The 21,773-nt window shown below is 36.9% G+C and overlaps 1 protein-coding gene across 1 annotated transcript; it reads right to left on the bottom strand.

The window, feature by feature from the left end:
• Positions 1-255: 255 nt before the first annotated feature.
• On the bottom strand, positions 256-20,699 carry LOC145777763 (glucoside xylosyltransferase 1-like). The gene is made up of 8 exons (XM_082589212.1): positions 20,499-20,699; positions 20,097-20,186; positions 19,463-19,585; positions 18,709-18,852; positions 16,159-16,371; positions 15,512-15,707; positions 5,901-6,079; positions 256-1,999 (listed from the first exon to the last, which is right to left on the bottom strand). Exons 1-8 carry the CDS (start codon positions 20,607-20,609, stop codon positions 1,850-1,852), a joined length of 1,206 nt encoding a protein of 401 aa, XP_082445338.1. The 5' UTR covers positions 20,610-20,699; the 3' UTR covers positions 256-1,849.
• Between the last annotated feature and the right edge of the window lie 1,074 nt (positions 20,700-21,773).

Below are 21,773 nucleotides of genomic sequence, written 5' to 3'. Positions count from 1 at the left end.
TTACACTGGAAAGTGACCTTATTAGTGCACTGTTTAAACAGGTTCAAACGCACGTGTGCTTGAACTTTTTGTGAAATGATCAAAGCCATCAAAATGTCAATGAATGCAATCCAAACCTTAACATCCAGTCTTGATTTCGTTTTACAAAAGCAAAGCACTGGTTTTCTAACTTGTAGCAGTTGGTCAAGCTCACGGGGTTTCAATTTCTCATTTTTGTTTTATTTGGCTCATCAGCTGCGTAAGCAAACAGTGCATGACTGACATCAGCAATCAATGTTCAAGAAACTTTTGAGACAAACTGTGCACAGAAATGTCGAAGCTAGAGTTGGGCAAATATTTCATTACGATCTTGTTTGAATGGAACGAGAAAACATCAACAACAATTACGGTCTATTGCAGATAAACAAGCACACTTACTCACATGGCAAACATTTGAAAGCAGACATCTCGACGTAACAAACTTGCAATATTGAACAGTTAAACGCAGTGAGACAATCATAATGCAAAAAAAAATTGACTCAAAAAATATAAAATGCTTTGGCCATATAAATTCTAAGAAATTATAACTGTGAAGTCGGCCGCTTGAGTTGAAAGCTTGTTCAACTATAATTTTTATAAAGCTTTGATAGAGATTCCAAAACAAAACTTCGTTCCTAAACTTTTCATCAAATTTTCCTATAATTCAACTGATTATCCACTGGGATGCACGGTGTGACAACACATTTTAAATAAACAATATTGCACCAAATCAGAAGAATCGGTTTATTTAAATACAGAGCTTTCGCCACACTTGTGTGGCGAAAGTTTGTGCTTTTCAGTCCAAAGTGTCATTACAGTTATAGTGCAAAGTCAAATTTATCTTACAATTTTTCATTTTATGTATATTGCAGATTTAATTCCTGATGAGGACACACGTACGTGTCGAAAACGTTTGAGTTATTATGTTATATATTTTGTTTTGTGTTTAATACATTTTGTTAAACCCGCTAAAGTTACTTTGACGTTTTATGCTTGTGTATAATTTTTATCTTTTGGTTCTAGTTGTAGGCTTATTATTTAGCCTGCTGTCATCATCACCATCATTATGTTCCTTCCTCGTATTGTGGGTTGGATACAATGCGCCATTGTTCTCGACCATGAGCTGTTCGTACTGCACTTTCATAACTTAATTTTGTAACATAACTTTTATAACAAACATCTTGATTAAATGAACGCATGCGCATACCAACCTGGGAACTGTCATGCGACCAATGGTTCACAACTTCAATAAGCACGAAATTCCGGTACCCGGACATTTTGCCGAAAGGACATTTTTCCGAAAGACATTTTGTCGAAAAGACATTTTGCCGAAAGACATTTTGCTAAACGGACATTTTGCCGAAACTCTTTTTTGTGTTATATGTATCGATATTCTCCACAATGTGTTTTAGTCTATCGTTCACAACCTTAGTCCTTTCGGCAATTTGTCCATTCGGCAAAATGTCTTTCGGAAAAATGTCCTTTCGGCAAAATGTCTTTCGGCAAAATGTCTTTTGGCAAAATGTCCTTTCGGCAAAATGTCCGCGAATTCCAGCTTTCAAAAAAGGATTGCGGTTGCTTCATTTCATATCACTTTTATTAAACATCTACTAAACAAAAACTTTATCACAAGCACTGTAAACAGTTTTTATCGTGTTGAAGAAAGAGGGACATCACTTGTCTGCATTATTTTAAATCTGCTTCACGGCATCAATACAATCAATGCAATCTGTCATCAAAAAGAGTTTGAATCCACAAGCAAACGCTAAACATTGTTATTTCAACAATTAAAAACGATTTCATAGTGTAACTTGCTCTTTATGGTATCTCCTCACTTTTTTCTTAAGTTTTGAATAGTCTTTGTCAGGGGCTTTACAACGATATGTGACTTTTTCCAGCAGAATGAATCTTTTGCAGAAGACTTTAAACCGTCGAGGAAAGGTTGAAGCAAAGTCGATTCAATGTCTTCTTCAAAATCGTACTGAAATCAAAAAAAACAAGTCAGGTTTCACAACAAAAGGTTACACAGGGGCATTCGAAGATTTGTCATCTTGCAGCAGCAATTCGGCCATAGGAAGGCTGCAGTGCATAGCCCAGTGGTGAGAGACCTGCAAGCTGCAACGACGTTCGAAAGGGCGCTGGTTCTATACCTCTCAAGAGCATGTGGGTGCGTCTTGGCAGGACACTTAAAGGCATACCTGAAGGTGGACACAAAGATTGGGTTCTTTGCTTTCCCGTTCACTTAGTCTAAATCTTCAACCACCGGGTGTAAGCCTTGATAGGCCAGAAAAAGAACTTGACACAATGGTGAAATATTTACTTTCCCTAGCCCACATAAAATCCGCCTTTGTGAAACATATAATCGAAGAAAACGTTTAAGTTTAAGTATTTATCTAAATGGTAGCCTCGCTGTAGATAATGACTGAACCCAACAAATATTTTCTTAGTTTATAGCATTATGGGATTGAGTTTTTAATTTCGTTAACCGTTCAGCAATTGTGTGTTGATTATTATTATATAATTCTTTTGAACTAAAATTAGTAAATCCTGTTCCAGGTGTAGGCGTTCATGCACAGCTCTTCCATTTATTCAGTATTTGACTGTCTTAAAAATTGTTGTCGTTGTAACGTGAAGATGATCCTTGAGATTATTGAGAAAAGTGAGACGCTGTTTTCCACAAGATCGTTTTCCTTTAATCTATCTACAAAAAGCAGTGGGTTCTAATTGTTCACTCCTCATGATACGGCAAAAAACTTGTTTGTCGCTTGATGATGTTTTTCAAGACGGTTCTGATTTGATTGGTTTGAGTTAGTACGTCTTCATTTGTTTTGTGGTTGATGTATGATATTCGTTGCATTTTTCAAAAGAACCATACTTCAGCAGCGTTTAAATACTTCTGTGTTTCTTTGCTTAGCGTTCAGGTTTCACGTCCATACAGTAAAATAGGAAAAATATACCACGTTAACAAACGCTTCCTTGTTGTGAATTTTACATTTTTGTTTCTAAGAATGTATGCAGTGTTTTAGAAAGCCTGTGTCGCTTGAGCAATTCTTGTTTTAATCTCTGTTTTGCATTCACCATCATTCGTAATGAACGATTCCAGGTATTTAAAAGAGGTGACTTGTTTAATTGGTTTGTTTGAAATCAATATATTGCAAGTTAAAATAGAGTTATTTTCTTGATAAAAGTAAATCAATTAGCAAATCACTGTCGTTTATTTCAAGCATGTTTTGTTAAATTTACAGCAAAAAATCATGCGATCAACCATCTTCGCAATCGTTAACAGTGAAACATTACCTAACTTTCTTTTTGTAAATATCGACATCAGAAATATCGCTTTTTTATGAACGAGACAGTGAAAGAAAGTTGATTCAATATTTGCCAACACATACTTCAGACCAGGGTTGTCGGTATTTTACCCGACCCAAAAAAACCCGGGTGGGTTTTTTTGAAAAAACCTACTTAAAAAAACCCAAAAAGACTCATAAAAAACCCAGAGCATCATTTTTGTCCAGTTTTTATTAGAAAATTAAAAAAAATGAACAAAAACACTATAAATGCACTTACAACAAACTTTAAATTAGGACTTAAGGATGTGATTGTGAACTGTGAAGTAAATTTCCAAGAATAAACTGAAAACGCAGTGGATATTGTACAGTACCCAGTACAGTACAGTACAGTACAAAATCAAGTAATGCCACTTTGTGTATACTGCATTAAAACTTATTTATGCAAGAAGGCCTTATAGTTAAACTAGTGAAAGTACTACTCTACTGTAGTCTGTATATATGATGTGAAATGCAATTTAGGAGGCTATTTACCAATTACAGATTCTGGATTCTAACGCATGGCTGTTTCAGAGCATTTGCCTAAATAGCCATTGGCCAGTGGCCACGCAATCGCTCAATTGCTCATCCATTACTATATATAATATATATATAAATGATAAAAAATATTTAAACATGATGGCATAAATGCTCCTTGCCTCCAAATCTAAAGCAAATGATGCAATAATGTGATTTCTACTAAGGCAGCATCAACTTGGTATAGAAATCAGTGGATGATGCAACATCCAACTTGATCTTGAAATTAATGGATGATGCAACATTCAAGCAACAACAGCCCTAGTGCATTATTTTATTGAGTTTTGCAAGCATGTACTCAGGGGCGCTGGAACGATTTTTGAGTGTAGGAGCAAGATTACGAAAAAAGGGCACTTTTGTTTACTAAAAGGCCAATTTTTTTTCAAGTTTTAAGACATCGCCATAATGCTAATCTATTAGCTTACTATGTATTCAGGAATTTTAGCCTACATGTGTCCGGTATACAAAGAAGGGCATCATGCTATGTTATCATGATGTAACCGACTGTCAAGCCTTAAGTAGTGCTTGAATGACCGCCGGTGCTACCTCCTCAATCGGCCAAGTTTGGCCGCCGGTCTCTTCTAGCCAATTATTTAATTTCGCAATAGAATGATCGTGAATTAACTGTGGAAAATATGTAGTATTAAAGAGTGACGCAAAATTAGGTCAGCGCGTCATAATCGCCACTGTTGCATTGTGCGGGAATATTTGTTATTGATGGAATATATCCATCTGCGATCATCAGTCTTATTTGTAATTCCCGACGTTTATTTTAACAAAGTCTTAATACAAAGTGCTAATTTGTCGTTTTTATGTCGATTCGATGTTGTCGGACATTGAATCGTTGTTAAAAAGGAGAACTAGATTAGTTGACATCCCAGGGGAATACATTTTTGGATCATATTTTGCAAAAATTATCCTTCTTTTAGTAATGTCCTTCACATCATTGAAATACTTATTTTATTACCTTGGCGTCATCGTCAACACACTTCGAACTTTATTTTTCGTTGCTAAAAAGAATTCTAGGGGAGTGACGAACTTCTTTAAAATCAGCCACATTGGAGACACTCGTGCGAGTGTCGTTAGATAGTCCCGCAGTACTGGATTACAATCCCGATTAAGCAGTTATTGCGTGGTGCAACGATTCTATTGTACAGGACGTCGCCCAGGCCCAGACTTCAACATCGCTAAGTGATCATTTTAGCATTGTTGCAAGTTTAATTCTATTTACATGTGCTATCGTTATTTTTATTTTGTATTTCGGTCTCCAAGCACGCAGATTTGGCCGCCGAGAAGAAGCTCCCGGTAGGCCACGATGACTGCCGGAAAAAAACGAGTTTTAAAGCCTGTAGCCTACAGTGTTGCAAAATTTTGTGCCGTAAATATTATTTTGAGGCAAAAATGAAAGATTATAATTAGGCTAAAAGCGAATAGCAGAAATTGTTATATTGCAAAATGTGCAGTAGCTTACATGACTTTAAAAGGGCACCATTGCCCCCCTGCCCCTCCATCTACAGAAAAATTGAGGGCAGAGGGGCATCCGCCCTCCCTGCCCCCCCCCCCCCCCCGCTTCCGGCGCCCCTGCATGTGCTGTGAGTGAAAGGCACTTCATTCGTAAAAAGTAGTTTTGAGGTGAAATAAGCATGAATCTACCTTTTTTTGCATCTTTTTAAAAAAAAACCCAATAAAACCCAAAAAAACCCGGGTTTTTCTCAACCCTGCTTCAGACACGTGCATTCTACCTGTTTGGAAAAACTCTAGCAACCAGCACGTGCAACTTCTCGTCAAATTTCGTATATGTTTAAGCAGTTTAGATTTAAAAAACTGCAGCCAAACGCATGTTTGCCTTAAAGCATTTGATCACACAGCTAAATAGCCTAGAGAGTTAGAAAACTTTTATGTTATAATCGCATTGAAAATATTCTTCGGCTGAATAAAAGGAGCCTTCATTTTAGTCTTTTGTAACATTACATCAATGAAGAGTTGAAAATGTTTGCAATTTAACGTTCAATAGCCTACTTTTAAAAATGATTCATAAAGAGCACGGAATGTAGGATTAACATCTCCAAAGAATGTTGATGTGATCCCATGGACTGCCCCGGCTCCCGCACTACTCTCTGCATCATTACAAACGTTCTCATCATCCTGGCAGAAATTGTTTTTGAAGTTCCAAGAACAGGAAAGTGTCTTTATAAGATCTGAACATAAATGAATGGAGCGTATCAAACATGACACACCACTAAAGCACATGTTTTGCGACAAGGTTATTGGTTCTTTTGCAAATAAATAGGCAAAAACAAGGTCAAAGTTTTACACAAAATGATAAACATTTCACCACTTTGTGAAGAAATTAAAAAAAAAACATAAAAAGCGGCCAAGCGTATAGCTTGATTAGAAATGTGGCTGTAGTGTAAAGGCATAATACATGTGCTATCGTTAATAAATAACGTTAATTAATAATATCTTCTCTAGCTTTCGAGACTAACACAACAGTGGCCAAGTCTAATTTTGACAAATGTAATCCAAAGTTTCACAAATTAAGCCACAAAGAGACCAATCTGGCAACACTACTTTATGACATTTTGTTATCTGCGTTTCTTTCGGCTCTAAGTTGCATCCAACAGGAATAACAAGCAGGTACTTTATGAATTTATGACCAGAATAAATTGTTGGCGCAGAAAACAAGGTACCGCGGTCACTGGCGCTCAACAACAATGAGCCAATTGTATAATAAATTAGCCTGTCATTGGCCATGCTTGGCACGCGCGATACCTTGTCGTTTGTGAGATTAATGCGGCGTTGTTCAATGTTCATTTGTTGTCTTATGCATAGGCGGTCGTTTTGTAATGGGTAAAACAAAATGTGCAGGGACAACCTGCGAACAAGCTTCTTATTTGAACGTCAGTGTAATGTCGCGTTTGGGCATAATCAACGTTGCCTACAAAATGCACACGCGCTTTGCAGAGTTACAAACGGAAAGATTACAATTGCAAAGCAATGTAAATGCGAATAACACTTGCAGTAGAACAGGAGCCGCATTATCTTTATTCGTTCAAACCATTGCACAGCTGAGATTAAAGGATTAGGCTCAGCCAGGGTCGCATGCTACACGGAATTAACATCGTTTCTAGGTAACAGAATTTTGATTTAGATCAGGTCTTCCTAGCAACCTTTTTGTATAATTGTTTCAAATACAATTGCGTATTATTAAATATGGGAAAACTAGTATCGTCACTAGCTTTTCCATATTTAATATCGGCATGGGTCGTGGCATACGAGAATACTACTGTGTATTTGAGTAGGCCATGCATGGGTACATTTCTTGTATAAATTCTCTTCAACAAACTTAAAAAAAACAATCTGTTGAATCAATGGCACTTTTGAAAAAATAGGAACAAAATGTTTTCAAGCTCTCTCTATATTCTGAGTTTCTTCGACAATTACACAAAAACAAATACAATTGTGCGATTTACCAAATGTGCAGGTTCCTTCATAACAAGGGCAAAAACGCTTAAACTGTTCTACAGTAGAATAGAAACTCGCGTCAGAACACAGGCTACATGATCCCACAACAGTTTAACTGAAACATCGCAATCAACCGGTGACACTAGATTGAGGTCAAGTTTTAACATACCGTAAGTTAAAATGTAATTTGTTTAGAAAAGCACAAGCCCATAGTCCAAACCTGTTATTAAATTGTATCCTATACATAATTTTGCTTTGGCACGAGTTTGTTGATCGCGATCACTTCTACCAATTTGTATTCTATTTGAAAATACAGTCAACGCACGGTTAGACTACTTTCATTACACTTGTTTATAAAGCTATCAGTAAAAAAAAAAAATTAAAAACCGTTTTTTTAAATATTGATTGAGGCAATCGATACACTGTGTCTGTTTATGGTCGCATAACACATGCTTTACACAAAGATTTCTTTTTTGTACAAAATTGTAATGTGGCATGGATGAGAAATAAATGAAAATGCATAGCTATAATAGTCTCTAAAGAAATTGGATAAAAATGTTTACTTTCAAAAGTTTGAAATGTGACATTGAATGAGTGTACAGTACGAGAAGTACGCAGCGGCTTTCAATAAAGCACCCTAATAAAAGGATTGCAAGTTTAATCATCTTTTCTCCATCGATTTTTTAGCACTTTGAACCATTGTGACCATATGCGCTGATTTGTGTTCTCGAAACTTATGCAATTCGATTTTGTTGAGTAACTTTGAAATTTGACACACCTGTTAACATTCTTTTGCCATGTGGTTATGTTTGGTCCCGTAACAAATCTAAAAGAAGGCACTTCATCACGTGTCCTTACAATAGTTTGGAAAGCATGTAATGTTTTGCAACAAAACAAGGAAAATCAGTGTTAGGTCTTTAAAAGGCATGCTCTCTACAATTAAGGCTTATTTACTCTTTGCCTTCTCGGTATTTTCTTGCCATAGTTATTTTCAAATATTGGACAAGCAGAGATATTCTGTGTAGCCAAAAACTCAGAAAACACAATCGTTCTATACAGTGTTGAATACGTAAAGTTGTTGCTTGTTGGCCATTCCAAGCTCTGTCTTTTCTTGCTATACAGTAGTTATTTTCAAATGTTGGAGTTATTGTGTGTAACCAAACACTAAGAAAACACAATCGTTCTAATCGAAACAGTGTTGAACACGTAAGGCTGTTGGACATTCCAAGCTTTGCATTTTATAAAATTACGTGTGACAAGTACAGAAAAAATAAAATATTTCCTACATTGAGTTGCAAGTGTTATGTAACTTCCAATGTATCGAAGGCCACTGTCTGCTGGCCTGTACAGTATAAGAGTTTGACTGTTTATGTCGTCTTTGAATTGTGTGAAAGAACTGTCTGTTTCTCCAGCGGAATAGTTTTTTTCTCCAGAATGCATTAACACTTATCTTGCCTCTAATCGACACTGCAGCACCTTAGGTCAATCAATTATTGATTATCCAGGGCAACAGCACATACAAACTCTAAACTAAATGCAGCAGAAGGTTCATTTAGCTTAGAAAAGTTCATTCATTTTCCATTCTTTTGATATCTTTTGATGTGGGAAAAACTTCAAGAAATTACCGATCAAGATTTAAAACAGTTGAAAACAAAAGAGCCCCCCGGGAATTACGTCATCAAACAAAGAATCACCAGCGGCCAGCCTCGCATATGGCATGCAGGGCTGGTGCCTCGCGCGTGTCTGCTGTCTCTTACCGCGTGTCGTTTGATGGTCCAACTGCTGTTTATCGTTGAAAAGCTTTCCTTACAAGCGATTAAAGCTGCTGTTAAAACGTGTCAAGGAAGGAAACAAAACAGGTATTAATATGTATTCCAAGTCCGCCTTCATGTATTTAACACGAATTATGACAGAGTAAGACGAAATGCAGAGAATGTTCTTCGCTTGACTCAATATCGTGTTTCAGAAAATAAAAATTGCATATTACAAGTGTTGTTGTTAGCTGTATAAAAACACATGCTTTTGACAAACAAATCATTAGAAACAAGTCTCACCTTAAATCTAGTTTAGATTGTTTGAAAGCACTAAAATGCGGTGAAAAAGCCTTTGCTGATGGCGGATGGGGTCAGTAATACGTTCAACTACAAATAGAGATGAACTGGCCGCCCTACTTTCCTTAGTGCCGAAGGCTTAGTAGGCTACAATGAACACCTTACCTTCCCATCCCCGACACTTGTGATAAAAATGAGACCACCGTTCCTTTTTACAAATAGAGAAGTTGCTAAGCTTTTATATTATATATTTGACTACTGAATAGCCTATTGAAAATGGGGAAAGCCTTTGTCAAATTGAACTACTCATTATTTTTGAGCTTAGCTGTATGTCTTCAAGTGTGAATATTTTGCAAATACATAAACAACTACATAGCACAAAACTTCATCGCAATAAAAGTCTCAAGCAAAACTGCAAACAAAACAAAGCAAAAATGAAAACTAAGCGCAACATTATAGTCGGTAGCCCAATAAGTGCTGATACAAGCTTTCTTTTATCTATCTTTGGAACAATGTTAACATATTCACAATGTAATCGGCAAAGTAAGTTGAAAAAAAAGCAAATTTTTCAAAGTAAAAGTAGCAGGTGGAGATCCAGGGACTGCCTGAGGCTCATTAGGAATGAATAAAAAAAACTAATACGACACTCAGCTGTTTCGTGGCAACTGGTCTTTGCAGAACACTTGTTTGCAGAGCAACCAAATGGGCATACTGGGCACAGAAAAAAAAGCAACAGCAAGTTGTTTTGCAAGGTCCAGGACTTTTATACTAATGTAAAAAATAAACATAGTATTCCTCCAGACTCAGAGTTATTTCTTTAGGAATCGTAAAAGGTAGGATTGGCTCACTACAACATATCTTATAAAGATTCCCACATCATTTAAGCATTAAGCACTTGAACGAAATCGCATATAGGCAGTCAAGTGATATAATCCGGTATGAATCTACAATTATCTGCTGCAATCTCAACCACTTCACAGTGGGAAAATGATAGAACAGGTGCAGGGTTTTATCGAATCTTCTTCGATATCGAAACAAATTCTCCTACATGATGTTTTTTTACATAGATCCAATGAAACGATACAATGTAAAAACTCCAGCACTTCACAAACACACCACTTCATCCATCACATTGACTGACATGTCAACAGCTTTCTCAGAAATTTGAACTTTTTTGACGTTTTGTTTTCGAACAGTCAATGATAAACATAGAGCGGTTAGGACACAAACCTCTTACCTAGAAATCAAAAAACAAAGGGCTACAGGACATTTTATAATTATAAGTGTCCAATGAACATTTTCTCCCTCAAAACTGGAAAAGGCTCATTTCAATCGGCCAATCAATTTTTATCGTCTTATCCAGTAATCCTAAGGTTGCTGCCAAGATAATGCCATCGCTCTTAAATCTGAGACAGCGTATAGTTTCAGAGTTATAAGTATGAAGTCACTGTAGCAGCCGTACCACCAAGTTTGAAAGAAAAGCAAGTTGGCATCAGTTTTTCCACATTTCTGAAAGAAGAGATCCGTACAGCATCGTTTCATCAATTTGACGTTTTTTATAGGGACATGCTGTTTAGAGATACCCATAATGCGATAGTGTATCTCTAAGTGCACTACGGCTACGGCCAGCAGATGTTTGAAAGATATGTGTACTGAAAAGAATTGCATCCTCCTATTTTTTTCATAAATATCCTATTCTTCAAAGTTTAGCTTTTCAAACTTATATTTATTCTCTATTTGCAAAAAAAGTTCACGATAGGAGTTTGTAAGCATTTATGTGTTTCAGGGTCGTGTGAGCATCATCTTGCCCCCAGAAAATTTTAACAAATGTAATCTTGTTTTGGGTTACTTTTTAGTAATTTTTAGGAGCAATATTTTTTTTTATCAAGATGCACACTTTGTATGTAACCAAATTCATCAAATTAAAATTGGATTGGGGTAGAAGTTTTGTTTAAAATTTAAGTTAGCCTAGCATTTTAAATTTGTTTATTCAGAACCACAGACGAATTTCAATAATGTATTTCTTTAAAGTTTGTAGGCTATAGCCTAGTGTGTTGTAGCCTTTCAGCAGGCTAGAACTTTGAAAATTTTACCTGAGATGTCTCCACTTTCACAGATATCATTGTCACTTCATAACCTATCTCGATTCACATTGAAACTTATCAATTTAATTATTACTAGATAAGTTGGTTATTTGAGTGAGCAATCTTTACTTCGAAATATTGCATCATTTTGTTAGTTGTTTTTGGACACAAAAAATTTTTACTCTCTTTACCCCCAACTATGCTTTCCCAATATCACCGAGATGAACGAAATGTGGTTGAACAAGGCGAGCAAATTTTTCTTTACAAAATTGGAAAAAAAAGGTTATTAAATTACAAGCTGAAAACCGCTGCACGAACTAAATATAAGTGGGCTTGTAGTTAGAGGTACGCCCCTAGTCGGGGGTTTGGAAAGCAGTAAATACTGCCTTCCATGATTTAATTAACTATTGATTATCGAGCTTCTGTAGTGTTTTTTGTAAACAGTCAGAAACATTAGATAGAATAAAATGAGTGAGCCCCTAATCAGCCGTGAGCCACTCCACGGCGGGGGGTACGGGGGCAGTTAACACGGCCCTAGATGTTTCGCTTTGTATTCTCCAGCCAGGAAATCAGCGCTTATCTACATTGATTCAAGATCTGAAGTCGTTTAATAATTGGAAAATAGAAATGATTTGCTGGCTGAGAATATGCTTGGGTTCATCAACTTTTGGAAGATGCCACCACACCACAGGAACCACTTTAAATTAAAACAATAACACATTAGCTTTCTCTGCTTCATGTCACGTGCACATCACTATGAGTAGCTGAAATTGACAAGTTTATTATTCATTTGAGAATCCACCAACATGAGAGCTCATGTCAGTGACGTAGCTACATTTTTTTTAGGAGGGAAAAAGTAAAGGCTGGGGGAAGGGGGGCAAACCTCTAATACTTGAAATAAAGAGTTTGTTTAAAATATATCGCTATTGAATGCAGCCAAATATTTATGAAACGTCATTTAACATGTAATACAATGTCATTAAAATGCATTAAAAACTCCATTTTTCGGGGAAGGGGCAAAATACAATTTAGGGGGAGGGCGATTGCTTCCCAAGCTCCTCGTAGCTACGTCCCTGACCCATGACCAATTGAAACAACAAAAGTTTGACAAACAAAAGACGTTTTCATGAAAAGACGTTTTCATGATGATTCAATAGAAATAAACAACAGTGGTAGTTCAACAGTTGACTGATTTTTTTATTCGGATTCACTTATTCTACTGGAACACAGACGCACTATCTTGAATATACTAACCGTCGTTTTTGAATAAGAGTCTCACTACATTGTTCCTAAATCTATGGCAACTCAATATAGTTGATACATGATCAAAAAAAATACACCATTTCTGGCTTCTGACAACACTTCAGTCGGAATTTTTTTTTGTACTTTTTGTTTCAAGGCTTGCGATAAATTTTAAACGTTTCAAGCCTGCTTGAGTTACAGCGTTGATATGTCATTAGCTTTCATTTCACTCTCAACTTTTAGATGTTACAAAAGACGGAGGGGATTAATGTCTTTTATCTTTTACCCTCGCATGACATATCGTACTCCAATAATCTTTAGGCAATTAATATAAGATGGCAGCATTTCTGACGTAATATGATTCAGAAAAAGATGCTAAGCGCTTTAATTAACTCAGTACTTTTATTTATAAGATTCCTGACTACGTCATGTTCATTATGACTTCAAACTTTAATTAATTAAAGCTTAAGAATGACGATCACAGACGATGAGAGTAACAATTTGTAGCATAAGAAAAATCTTTGTCACAAACCATGCTTCAGTATGTTGGCCTGAAACAAATTGTTAGCACTATTTCAATTCAAGTCTAACTAAATCTCTTCCCTTGCTAAATTATAAAAAGTAAACTTTATTCCGCGCTGTCTTGTCTTGTAAACAACAGTACTCGAACAAAGCCGCGACTGTCACTTTAAAAAAAAACTTATGATATGCGTTCTTACAGCGAAGCTAGAAACGAATTAGGTTTGGACCAGGGCCGGATTAAGGGCGTATGGGGCCCTGGGCTGAGCTGAAAGTGGGGGCCCTTATCAAGTGACATTTTTCGCTAAAAATGAATGGTGGAGTGGGTTACGACACGGGCCCAGTTGCATGTATTTGTGGCACCGAGCCCCAAACAGCGGACCAGTGGCGTAGCCAGAAAAAATTTTGGGGAGAGCCAAATATTTGATGAATTGAAGAGAACAACAAAGTGTTTGATTTAAAGCCATCGCCACTTGATGTGCAGTGGCGTATCCTGGTGGGTTGAAGCAATAAAAGTGGTAGGGGGGTTAGAGCGTGCCGAAGGCACGCGTATTCTAGGGGAGTCCGGGGGCATGCACCCCCGGAAAATTTTTGAAAAATTACACTCAAATAATGGATTATAGCGCTTTCTGAAAACACTTTTAGAGTAATATTTGTATGAAATTTGTTAGCAGATAAACAGCTATTAACTTATTAAAGATAACTCTTACACACGAACGGGCAAAAACTGCAGCTAAAATTAGAGAACACTAAAAACTCAGCTACACAAAAACCCAACAGAGTAAGCCATTCTGAAATTGCTTCCACAAATTAGTTCAAAGAAACGTAAATCGCGTAAATTTTGCGCGATTTACGATTTGCAAAATTTATTGATGTCTTTCTGTGTGTCTAAAACAAGTCCTTGGGGGTGTTAATAGCCAGATGTCTTGGAAAACGATATAAATTTCTACAAACTTTATTAAATTTTCAACAAAAGGCTCAACTTTGGAATCCAAACTTGGAAAATTTGGGGGGGGGGCATGGCCCCTTTCGCCCTCCCTGGCTACGCCTATGCAGCGGATCACCTTCTTGTTTGCCCTCGGCTTGCAACACGGTGCAGTAGGTGGGACCTGTCAGTGTATAACTCCGTTGCGGAAAAATGTGTCAATCTGTGGTGTATCAACGAACTTTAGAAGACTCGATAGAAGAAGAACTGCATCATATCTAACTGACCATCTTGTATCAGATAATGTCTTCAAAACAGGCAAACCATCTAGGAATTTTCGATGGACTTGCCAACGATGAGTAGACGAGACGAGTCATGAATAAAGGCTTTGCAACGATTCAAAAAGCTCAGCGGCAGAACGGCATGTTTCTACAGGACATTTAGGCTGGCGATTAAATTAAGTGAATGTGCTGTGCAAGGGACATAATGAGCTACACTACATTTCTCGCGCAGAAGAGCTTGAAGACCGTTATACTTGCCACTCATATTGGCAGCATTATCATAACTTTGACCCGTAATCCGTACCATTTTCGGATATGAAAGTATCAAATAAATATGTTTTTTGTTAAAAAAAAAGAAGAAAAATTGAATAACTGGGGTTGAGCAGGGGTGCTGCAGCACCGCAGCACATTTGGGTGAGCCACCCTTGCTTGTTTGAGATACGAATTAAAGTAGTAATCTCCAGCTGTGCAACTAAAAAAATTAGTAGATTTTTTTCTTTGAGGTGGGGGCCCCCAAAAGTGGGGGCCCTGGGCTTCAGCCCAGTGCGCCCCCCCTTAATCCGGCACTGGTTTGGACCATGCATGAAACCGAGAAATGTGTAGTTTTGGTGAATTTAAAAACAAATTTAAGTTTGTTTTTTTGTCATTGTGTTCAGCTTCGATGACTTTATTGTACGAAGTTGTGACATATTGGGTATCAAAGCAAGAGAAGGTATCAGAGTCTAACTCTAAAGGAATCCCCTGTAGAGCACTTTTTAACTTTGCATGACCTATTGAGCGCAAAGTCACAGCCGCACAAGACAGCGCGGGTAAAAGTTTACTTTTTATATAGCAAGGAGGAGATTAGGTTAGACTTGAATTGAAATTGTGGTAACAATTTTTTTCAAGCAAAATGACACTTTACTCGTAATTTGCGTTTCGAAATGAATCAAAATCAAATTGCTTTTATTTTGTTCCACGAGGTAAATAATATTCTATAACAAGAAATAGTAGAAGACAAAACCAATTCAGACTTTGAAACCTTCTAGGCCGGTTGAACTAATGTAGAGTACTTTTAACATACCTGGATTGTAATGAAACATCAAGTTCAGAAGCTTTTGGTCATGCTCAGCAAATGCTTTGAAATTGTTGTAATAAGCTAGCAACAAGTCCATTCCATACTTCTGACGTGGCACATTTTTACTGCTTCTTGTTGTCTTTTTGTCATAAAACATCAACCAATCACTATTTAACATTCGAGTGAAATTCATAACCATAATCTGAATGAAAGTCAACAAAAACTTTGAGAGGAAAAGGTTAATTAAACAAAAATTAAAGGATACTTTATTAATTTTCGGAAGGTGAGAGGAAAGAGAGAGACAGAGAAATAACTTTATTTGTCAATCAGATTCTATAATTGTACTGTATACAATAAGCTTGTATCACAATACATATAGGCTAATTCATAAACATAGACTCATAGAGGAACGCATAAGTACGCTCAAGGTTGAATAATTCCTCTTGATTAGCCAGGAGCAGCAAAAAACTATGTCCACCAATGGACAGCAAATGCTTAGGCTATTGTTAAAAATCTACATAAATTGTAATAAGGAACGTGCCTGAAGCTAGCATGGTCACGAATCTTAATTCGAATTTTAACTTAATTTTCTTCTCATATTGTAAATCAAGTAGATCAAATTAAAAACTTAAACGTTTAGACGTGAAACTCACCCCGCTGTTGATTTGAAACATGCCAGTGGCGTGCGGAATGAAATTTTCGTTGTACTTTGATCCACCAAGTGGACGATTGGTTGTTGGTGAAATCGCCACTACTTCGCGCTGTTTCAACTGTTTCAAAGTTGACCACAACTCGTCTATAGGTTTTACGAAAATGACGTCGCTATCGCTGTATATTGCGGCGCTGGTTACGTTTTGCAAGATCATCTGAACATGACGAGAACAACAAATAATTAATTTTCATGCAACTTTCTTCGTATGAGTATGTCTTCTATGTTTAATCCTAGGTATAGGCCAAAATTGGACATTGCACATGGCGTTGACAGGGGAGTCCAGGGAAGTCCAGGGGGTACTTTTAGACCCGGGTCCAATGTAACTTTAGGGGTTCGGAATCTTTTCAAGGTCCCGGAAAACATGAAGAAACCACAGCTTATTTTTGGGGTTCAGTGCGTTTATCTTATAAATATCTCGATTTGGGGCTCAAGAAACTGATTGATACTGTGCACAAAATTTCCTTTCAACTGTCAGGATTAGGTATTCTACTTAGGCAAAGTATCAGGCCAGGTTTGGGCTACATATAGGCCTGCTTGCCTTTACCAATGTGGTAAAACTATCTGCAAATCGAACTTCCACATTTCCGAAGTTTGGAACCGTGAATGGAGAGAAGTTGCGAGACCAACCCAATTCACAGTTCTTCCCAATACCAACACCCCACCTGGAGCAGAACTACCCCGGAAGGAATGGGTGAAGCTCAATCGCCTGTGGACTGGAGTGGGCCGTTTCAGCAGCAACATGTTCCAGTGGGGCCTCGCCGATTCACCATCTTGTGCGTGTGGCTCAGATTTTCAAACTGCACACCACATTATCTATCAATGTCCTGTATACCGACCACAAGATAGACATGTGGAGTTGTGGACCTAACAACGCTCGATGAATACACAATCCATTGGCTGCTGCGCCTGGATGTAATAACGTGATCTGTGGCGGCCTCGAACGCAAGAAGAAGAACCAATGTGGTTTATTCAGAAGTTATTTTAAGTGTAGTTGCAAGTTTAAAGAAATATGAAACAGACTTTCCAGTTCAAAGCATTCGCCATAAGACCAGCTTATAACTCAATTTGAATATTACGTAGTTTTTCAACTTTAACTAACTCTAATCCGGTTTCACGGTATTTAATTTAACAAATAACACAGTATTATGAAACAAAAATGTACGCATAGTTTTGTTGACGTATTCAGCCTAAGTATTCACAAATCAAAATCATTATTGAGCAAACTTTAATTTTGCATTAATACTGTTAGAACTGTACATTATTTTATATAGGTTTTTGATGTAAAAAGCAACGTAACTTTCTAATTTTTCTAACTTAACTTGTTTTTCTTTTTAACAGATTCAATCCAAAACTTGTTTCTACAGTGTCAGTAGGCTAAATATAACAATCTTGTATTAAACAATTGCATTGCAAAGATGTATGCAAGATTAGAATCAAAGAGTGAAAGAATTTGACTTCCACCAGTTGCATGTAGCCTACATTGTACAGGTACACTGCAACGCCGCTGTGTAACTTTTGGAATAGTTTTGCTTAAAACTTATTTCAAAAATTAAAACGTTTTCGGCAAGAAGTCTTTGCCCTCATCAGGATATATGTAATACACTTAAACAAAAAACAATTAACTCCAAATAATGGTAATGATAAGTGGCTAAACAAATAGCTGCAATACGCACTGAGCTAAGTAGGTTACACACACAACCGAGGAACAGATACCAAAAGTGTTAACATTTTGTTGTAACGTATACTAACTAGAGTATAACCACAAGACAAGATTGCGAGATAGCGAGCGGCAACAATAGACAATCCGAGGAAGCAATTATGACACGAAGCAAACGTAATCTGATACAAATTCAGTCGGAAAGATGGCCCTCTAACGAATAACTGCTTGTTGAGCTGAGGTTTGCGTTGTTTCATTTGAAGTGCCTCGTGAATTTTGGTTTCAAATTCTGATTGATTTGTATTTGTTTTGTATAAAGCAATTCAATCCTATTAAGTTATTGTCAGTCATCTGTTTATGGTATTGTAAAATTACTTTTCTCCCAAAGCTACACGATTTCATAGACACACAGTCTATGAAAAAGACTACTATAAAAAATGAAACAAAATCATAGATTCATGTTTATGCTTAATCTTCATGCTCAAATATTTGTTAACAACAACAAAGCTTTGTCAACATTTTGCACAAAGTTTTATGCTACTTTTTGTACTACTGTATGTTTCGAGAATTTACTAAAGAATGTGTTATTTTGCGCCATTGCGACGACATACAAACTGCACGGCGATACAAGAAGCAGCTAAGTGACATCTTCGAGTCAGCTGCTACTCTTATTTTGGCATGTCATTAAGTGTCTTTGCCGAGACATAGCCGCGTACTCTGAAGAGGTGTCGAACCCATGTCCCTTCGACTCGGCACGGCCAAGCAGCCGACAAGTAAGAATGATTAAAATAATAAGTTGCAATACTTCGAACTATTTATGTTGCGACCTCTTACCGGAGCAAGTAAACGATATGATCCACATGGCTTATACCACTTCTTCCATGTCTTTGCCAGTTTTTCAGGTAAGTGATTGTCGTAGTTTATGGGATATAATGAATACTTCACCCTTGATCGAATTCTTTCAGGCCACGCTTCAAGCTTAATCAAAAGTATAGTTTGAAAAAACATAATTATAGGCCTACTGTTTTCAACAAGTTATTAGTTAGTTAGCTATTCCAATTTGAAATTAAGCCTGCTGGGGGAAAATGGTTTAAAATACAGTAGAATTGTCCAACCTAAATTGACGCAAGCGCAGTTTTGTTTCATAAAAGTCACACATTAAAAATTAGCCTAAAATTCAAAAGCAATAAAACTTAAAAACAATCGTGCGATACCAAAGTAAAAACAACCAAGCAAGACTGGAACTTCTTATCTGGAATCAACAGGGTATAAAATATTTTTACTTCAAAGTTTTTGAGCTGATTTATCGCTTTGTAGATTTTTGGATAGGCCACCGTAACGCCTTTTTAATAGATTAACGTTAGCTTACGACTTTATATGACAGTTTGTCAAAAGTGTTTTGGGTTACAGTTGTCTCGTCTAAGCTACATCGTTACTTTCTGCAATATGGTTGCAAAAAAGTTTAATTGAAACAAAAGTAGGTTAAACAAATTAGATTATTGATTTATAGCACGCCGGCACTCGAGTTTTTAGTTCCTACTGAGCAGAACATTAACTAGCCTATAGAAGTTTATCAACTAATTCGTACTTCCATATTAAACATGTTCATCATGTCCTCTTCTGTGAAGATGTGGATGTGGAGAGGAGATTTGGCAAACAAAGCAGCCGACTTCACCATTGTCAACGTAAGATCCATTGGCTTTTGTAAATCCTAATTTATGAAGAAAAAAAAATACTGTCAACAGGTTAACAGCATTAATTGCAACTTTTTTGATACTGCAAGCTATGTGATTACGACACTTTGGATTGGATGAACCCACAGAAAAACTATGCACCAATTAAGTAAATCTGCTGGTTAAGAAACTTATTTTGCCGACTATTTTTTTCGTATGCACCATCCGTGATCCGTTGATTAGAATTGCTGCCTACTGATCCGCTAATAAATTTCGCACAAACTGATTTTCGACTACACCAAACTCATAGTGCCAATGAGTATAGGCTACAAACGTTAAAAACAATATCGAGCAACAAGGTTTCTATTAAAAAAGATTAAATGGAAGAGGTTGAACACTTGGCCAGTTATTGTATGTGTGGTTACATTGCGAAAAATACACATCAATAAATCAAAAAGTTGAAAACAAAAAGTGACTTCAGTTACTTCAGTGCAGTACATTATAAATTTATTACAATAGATTGAGTTTCGCTTTTACATATTGGTTTACCCTTATTCCTTGAAAGTTCGGTCGGCTACATGAAACTCCAATCAAGTGCATGATCTCAGGTTTGTTTGCTTCATGCAACTTCACCAAAAGCTCACTGCAAAAAAGTTATGGCAATTCCGGTTAGTAATTGATGAGGCAAAAGACAACCTAACGTTAACAATTACAAACAGTTTTTAGGCCGTAAGAATCAATAGAAAACTTTTGCTTTATCCAAGCTAATTTAGAACTTAAATGTAGAAACACTCATACGGTAGAAAAGTGTAGAAGTGTTGCCTAGCGCAGAAGATAGACGTTGCATAATTTTTATAAAATAATCTATTTTTCAGAGCACATATAAGAGCATTACATCACATCATATCCTTTCCAGGAGATTTTATATATCGGACATCTATGAGCTGTGACTTGCCTTATCAAATCTTTGTATATACTATACAAACCAATCAGGACGATGCTCCATAAAAAAGCTAATTTCACCTGCCTCCGTCTACAACCTTTTGAGATACGTAGATGCATTGCAAACAAGCCTCTGCAAAGTGAAAAGCAAATGCAGCACGCAAAATCAATTAGGATGATGGCTAATAAACCGCAAACAAATCTATTCTTGTTAACTCTTCATAGCAAGTTTTTGTAGGCCATGCAAGTTTTACATCTATTTTTCCTATATCAGGGTCTGAAGAAACGTAAATGATATGATGATTTGGTGACAGATCTTAATAATTCAATAAATTTTATGTTAAGAATTAAAAGCAATTAAGACGTCAATTTATTTTTGTCAAACTATCATACTTTTAATTTAAGGGGAACGCTCTATAATTAACTTCGTCAGGATAAAAAAAATTAAAAGGTTTAAAACACAGTCCACAAAATGGCAGTTGCAATACTGTCACAAATGCAAGAATCCATGCAATCCAGCAAATTAATTTTTAAATATCACGTCTACGGAGATTTTAAGCTTTCATTTCGGTTTGTCATCAAATTTTATGTATAATCTACTTCTTCGTGTGTTACACGGCTGTAGCCCAGAGCATTACGCAAGCAATTGCTCTATCGTTAAACTCGGTCAAATCCTGTGCAGAGCATTTTGCTTTTAGAACATGGCGTTCGAGTAAATATTGCATTGTTTGCTCCTGTCCGCATTTCTAACTTGTGCTTCCTAAGGCATCAACGCTTTGGATCTGCCAACGCTAGTTCATAGACGGTTGAGACATCGCCAGTAGCCTACTTCTATGACTCATGTATACGAGGAAGGCGGCCTTCTGTGGGAAAGAGCCCGTATTAGTTGATATCGGTTTAGCTGCCAGCTTTTCCTGCCACAGTTGGACTCGCATGTTGGAGGCGACCCCGTCTTGACAGAGTGTCTTTTACATATAATGTAACATGCAACGTGCAACTGCTTGACAAAACTGAAACGAACATTGAGTAGCTTACAACTTCCCTGACAGCAAAATCGGCCCTTCGTCATTGGAGTTTTCAGACGTTGAATCAATGTAGTGTAGTCAGGACGGATTTTGCTGTTTGAGTTGTAGTTGCATTACAAAGTGCCATCCACCATTCGAGGTTTGAGCTGGGTGGACTTACATCTGAAGCATCGCACTAATATTATTTGAAGCACATGTTTAAGATTTTCAGATTGATCTGCTGAGGCTAACTGCTCTTTTTAATTTTCTTGTATTCGAA

Source organism: Aplidium turbinatum, chromosome 1, assembly GCF_918807975.1.
Source record: "Aplidium turbinatum chromosome 1, kaAplTurb1.1, whole genome shotgun sequence".
NCBI lineage: Eukaryota > Metazoa > Chordata > Ascidiacea > Aplousobranchia > Polyclinidae > Aplidium > Aplidium turbinatum.
This window is presented reverse-complemented; position numbering and strand designations above follow the sequence as displayed.